General features: G+C 38.5%; 1 protein-coding gene across 1 annotated transcript; it reads left to right on the plus strand.

Moving 5' to 3' along the window:
• Positions 1 to 3,823: 3,823 nt before the first annotated feature.
• Positions 3,824 to 4,270, plus strand: LOC102949839 (keratin-associated protein 13-1-like). Its single transcript, XM_007075066.2, has one exon. The coding sequence runs from the start codon at positions 3,839 to 3,841 to the stop codon at positions 4,268 to 4,270; it is 432 nt and encodes a 143-aa protein (XP_007075128.2). The 5' UTR covers positions 3,824 to 3,838.
• The last annotated feature ends 1,730 nt before the right edge of the window (positions 4,271 to 6,000 follow it).

A 6,000-nucleotide genomic window follows, 5' to 3' on the forward strand; every position in this document is an offset into this window, starting at 1 on the left:
TTAAAATTATCTTAGTGTTGGCCAAAGAGTACAAGGTTTTAGTTGTGTGGGATGAATACATTCTGAGGATCTAATGTACAACATGGTACCTGTAGTTACTAATAATACAAATACCATGTTAATATAGTTAACATGAACATGTTAATATAGTTAAAATTTGCTAAGAAAGATATTCTCAAGTGTTTTAACCACATGCACAAAAATTGTAACCATGTGGAATGGCAAAAAATCAAAAATTGTTTGATTTTGATAATCATTCACAAGGTAGACTTATATCTAAATATCACATCATACACCTTAAATACATATAGCTTATTTGTCTCGTGTACTTCAATAAAGCTGGAAAAAAGCAAAATAATCTTGAAGATAAAACTTGTGGGTTAAAAGGGAGCATAGATGTATTAGGCAAATTGCAAAAGTTAATGAATTTGTCTTCAGTTACTCTTGGTTCCTTGTTCAAGTATCCTTCTTAACAAGAGGTATTCTTCTCATCCTTTTGCCTCTAAATCTCTAAATCTTCATCCACATTAAGCTAATATAATTTTCAAAAAGATTTGTCAATTCCCCAACCTTGGGCTAATTCCTTAACCTTGGACCCAGAGATTATATTGTTTGTTTTATATAGCATAGACTTCCACATTTTTTTGAACTGATTTATTTATCAGCAATTAAAAATTGTGATACTTCACATAAAATTTATCACTCGGGGCTGTACCTGTAGTGGCTTCTGATCTTTTGATAGCAGAGTCCCATCATGAAACTCTGAATAAAATGGATTTCGTATTTGAGGCATGTTTCCAACAGAATCTCATCCGTAGTTGAGAGTTACAACGTTTGGCACCGACTTGCTGTTCTTCAAGTGACCAGTCACTAACATGCTAGGGACGCTTCTTTTACTAATTTTTTAGGTTAGAAGTTCAATAAGCAAAAACCCATACTTCTTAATTAAAGATTCTCTCGACTCACTATGTATTATCAATTATAGCCATAAAATGTATGGTTATTTTCCAAGATAGTTTAGAAGCATTTGAATTCTGCATTCTTGAAAGTATGTTCATTAGACAAAGATGTCATGGCTGCTTTTCTTATATGTGTTACATGCAGTTATCAAGCACATTTCTGTCTGTAATATATTCTTGGTATTTCTCCCTAGGGATCATTTAATTTAAATTTTATACAGCGGAGCAACATTGAAGATTTCTCAATAAGCATATCAGTGAGGTATCCAAGTATGTGTTTTTTTTCTTTTTCTATAAATTATCCAGAAGCAATGGCTGAGAACATGGATTCAAATGCAAGTTGTTCCTCTGGGAGTCGATCTGGTAATTACCTGCAGGGAGTGCGAAGTGTGGTAGACAATGGAAGGAAAGCAATGCAGGCGAGTTACCAAGCCAGGACGACTGGAATTCAATCTTAGTGGAGAATTCCCTGCACAGGGCTCACCAAGCCCTTATGGAGTGAAACAAATCCTCGGGTAGAGTTTTGTAGCTACCCCAGTAATCAGTACACTTTGGAGCGTACAGATGATTACCCAGGGGAGGTAGGCAGGATACGACAGCTTTGGTTAGGGATGGGGTGTCACTAGATACAATAAATATGAAAAGATCTGGGAAAATAAAATGGGATGAGAAAAGCAGGCAGGGATGAAGGGACATGGTCAATTTAGGCCATATTGCAACGCAGGGTAAAGTGTGTGTACGTGGTACGGAAATTGCAGACAGAGTTGGAAAGAAAGGCTGGACGCTCACAATGGTAGCATTTGAATCTCCTGGATTTGGTAGGTGTCGTCTACTACCATTGAAACTACTATAACACGACTTTTAAATGGTCATCTTCACTGTAGCAACTCACTTATTTGAATCATTCCTATGTATCGTTAAAATAAAATTTTTCAAAATTACATATAATTAGCAAGTTAATGTTGCTTAAAATATTGAAACTTTTCTCTCAATGAGAATAGAAAATACCTAAGTATGCCAGAGTCCCAGAGGTACTATATGGGCCAGAACTAAGTCAAAAGAAATGAACCTACATCTGGAGTTGCCATTCGCTTAAAACTGTATGTTGATTTTGAAAGTACTGACTGAGAGGCTAAGAGAATTCCATAAACTCACTGGGCTTAAGAAATAATATTGGAATTCAGGATCTACCAGAGTTGAGGTCATGGCAAATATCCCAGACCTTGGAGAGCCAATTCCTAGAAGTAAAATTGAATTGTTAATAAACAGCTTTTTCATACGGACTGAAGCCCAGGTATGAACTATCTCAACCACTGATTGGATTAAAATGACCCAGGGTGCTGTGACCTTATCCTAGAAGGCTGCCTGAAGCATAAGTCAATTCTTTCTGGAAGAGGGTACATCATTCTGGGGTGTGTGTGTGTGTGTGTGTGTGTGTGTGTGTGTGTTTCACAAATATATATCTATTAACCTCTCAAAATATTGTGGGAATATGAGAAGAAAAGACAAACAAAAGAGAACACCAGAAAACACAATCTGAAATACATGGTCTACTTTTCAAAATCAGACATTAAAATAATTATGTGAAGAAGAATTTAACAATAGGAAATAGGAAGGTATTATTAAGGAATGATTACGTTTAAAGAAGTAAAGGTAAGATTGAGAATTTTGGCAGAAAACTAAAAGCCACACAACAGAACCTCATTGAAATATTGGAAATTTACAATATATCTGATTTATAAAACTTAACTGATATGTTTTATCAGGAGAGGGAACAAAGCGGAACAGAAAATGAATGAATTGGGAGATGGGGTAGAAAGAAATTCCCAAGCTAAAGCATAAAGTCATAAAAAGAATGAAAACAGAGAAAAGAGTCTAAGAGGCATATGTAACATAGGTTAATAGTGTACTTTGCTCATAACTGGAATCAGAGACATCCCATGTGTCCTAGGACCTAGTTTCTCTAATATCTCTGCTGTATCATAGCACAATGGGGCCCTTAGTCAACTAAGCCTCCTGCAGTTGAGGATCTGAGAAGGAAATTCTCAGGGCTGATACACGTATGGATGAGAATCTATTAGGACTACAGGCTTCGTATCAGATGTATGGAATCTAAAACCCAATTATTTTCTTCCCTCATTTAAATATTGCTTAGTTCTTTGATTCTCCTCCTAAAGGCCCCCACTGATCTCCACTTGCAATTCTGTTTTGGTACTGTCCCTCACTGTAGCCATGTCTCCAAATAAATGTCCAGGCTTCTCTCTGTGCCTTTAACAGTCAATGATTGGCTGGCATCTTTTCCCCCTTCCAATGGATCTGAGACATATTGTGTAAGAGAATGTGGATATAGATGGACAATAATTTTGGAAAATGAGAAAACATGGTGACAAGTAAGGTCAGTATTTACTATGTTCCTATTAAAGCCAAAACTATGCCTCTGATCAATTGACAAAGAAGGAAAATAGTTATATTTTATTTCCTACCATTTGAGAAAAGTATGTGCCCATTATTGCTGGAAACAAAATACCTGAAGATTCTGATTCTGACAAGAGGAAAGGAAAGGCTTTCCTGGCTTAGATGGGATGATCATTAATGTCAAATGGTCACGGTATTTCTGACATAGGAGCAGTTCATTGGCTTTGGCTGTAACACCAAAATTATAGCACCCATAAATACAAGATGTGGGAGACTATCCAGCTGCAATTACAGAGATTTCCGAGTTACACCTATGTAAATGAAGACGCACAAATTCGTAAAGGATGACCATGTAGGCCACCACACCTGCTGCTGAGGGTATATAAATGCCCCAGTCTAGGAGGTGACATTCAACCTCAGAGCCTTCTCACCGTAACTCAGGTGAACTCACATCTCCCTTCAACATGTCCTACAGCTGCTGCTCTGGAAACTTCTCCTCCCGCTCCCTTGGGGGCTACCTGCGCTACCCAAGCTTCTCCTGTGGCTCTTCCTACCCCAGCAACCTGGTCTACCGCACTGACCTCTGCTCTCCCAGCACCTGCCAGCTGGGCTCCTCCCTCGACAGCGGCTGTCAGGAGACCTGCTGTGAGCCCACCAGCTGCCGGACGTCCTGCGTGGTGTCCAGCCCCTGCCAGACGTCCTGCTCCCTCCCGAGGACCTCCACGTTCTGCAGCCCCTGCTGGACTGCTTACCCTGGGTCTGTGGGCTTTGGGTCCAGAAGCTGCTACTCACTGGGCTATGGATCCCAGGGCTTCAGACCTCTGGGTTATAGAGTCTGTGGTTTCCCTTCCCCGAGCTATGGATCCAGTTTCTGTCGCCAATCTATTTTCCTTTGAGAAGTTTCCATCCGTCTTGTAATGCGCACTCTGTCGATCCGGCTTCTACTGATTAGTGTGTCAAAGAGCCAAATCCATTTGAAACAGGCAGATTCTGTGATGAGATTATCTATTGTCTTAATTTTCTCCATTTGAAAGCATCTAATATTCCCTGATTGCCACCAACTTTACCTTGCCTGCTCTCAAACACCGGCTGATAGAAGAACCCTGTCAGACTACAAGATTAATTAGTCATTCAAATTGCATGTTGATAGAATTTATGGTTTTGCATTTCTCTCAAAAATAGAAGAAAAGTCAAATGATTTTATTTTAATAAACTCTTTTTTCTGCTGTCTAAATCTTCTGTCAATGTTGTTATTTATTAGTGATGTGTCAAGTAGGAATTGTGTTATCATTACTGAGGGTAATGGCCATTGGAAATCTCAGATTTTAAAGGCTGTGCGCTAATTTTGGTTGGGCTTGGGTATTTTCTCCTGTTGAAGCAGGACTTCCTTGGATGCCGACAGTTTCTAGGTACAGCCTTTTTCTCAATGATATCTCAAGAGATTTGAATGTCTTGTTTGGACAATAAATATAGACCATGCATAAAAAGACATCATAGAGACATTATGCATCAGAGAAATTTGAAGAATGTGTGAACAAAATTTAGATTTACATGATGAAGCTGTGCATGCAGGTTATTCAAATGAAAGACTAGGGTGTGGGTGTAAAATTTCAGAAAAGAGCACCTATGAGCTTTAGCTAATCACAGTGAAGGTATGTCACGTATTTTTCTTAATTGACTAAATCTCTGTACTCCAATTACTGTTTTCAATCTGCTCAAATTATCTCCATTTGTATAAGAACAACTTAGATGGGAACAAACCTAGCTGGGAAGGAACTAGGCTCAGCAAGTGTGAACTTGCACCTGGGTTCTTTGCCAACATACACAGTGAATCTAACTCTATACATGAAACCTTTATTATCATTGAAAATGATTGTTTCCGCTGCATATTGAAATGAAATGAGATATTCTTTATTTGTACCAGATTCTCTCCTACATCCAAGTGTTATAAATGTAAGGTGCTAACATGTAACGTAGATACTAACTATATAGTAGATAACACGGACAGCATAACATACTACCATAGACAGCACGATAGCAACCAGAGACATTATATTCACACAGAACAAGCAATGTTTAAATATTTTTTTGCCTATTTTTATTTGCTATGGTCTTCAAACATGTCGAAATTAGGAAACGGATTGCAGGGTACTCGAAGCTTGGAAAACACCCAGTCTGCTAAGTTGATCTCAGTATATCTCACCATGCTCTATTTACTTCCTCCTTTCCTACCTACAGAATAAAATCTGAATGTAAAAGGAGCTGTCGGGTTCATCACGTTCAACCTACTTCCTCTATAGAGGAGGAAACTGAGAGAAGAGCCAGATAGAATTTTACTAGATGACACAGAAGATTATTGTAGAGTTATTAGTAGAATTGCTTTATTCCATGCATTCTCTCAGATCCTGTCTTCCCTTATATGCTCCTTCTCTTCCTCATCTTCTCCCCTCCTCCCCCATCATGTTTAGGAAATGGTCATGACACTTACATGGCTAGAGGAACACATAAAGGCATAACGAAAGAAGATTTGGGGGAAAAAATTCATCGTCCGTCGCGTTATAAAATTTAAAATCAGCAAACTCCTCTGTAAACGGTCCTGCTCGTGAATTTTAACGATCCAAGTTGT

This window comes from Panthera tigris, chromosome C2, assembly GCF_018350195.1.
Source record: "Panthera tigris isolate Pti1 chromosome C2, P.tigris_Pti1_mat1.1, whole genome shotgun sequence".
Taxonomy (NCBI): Eukaryota; Metazoa; Chordata; class Mammalia; order Carnivora; family Felidae; genus Panthera; species Panthera tigris.

Bases quoted from the DNA above. Each gene is read 5' to 3' on its own strand.
- LOC102949839 (XM_007075066.2), top strand. From the start codon at position 3,839: ATGTCCTACAGCTGCTGCTCTGGAAACTTCTCCTCCCGCTCCCTTGGG.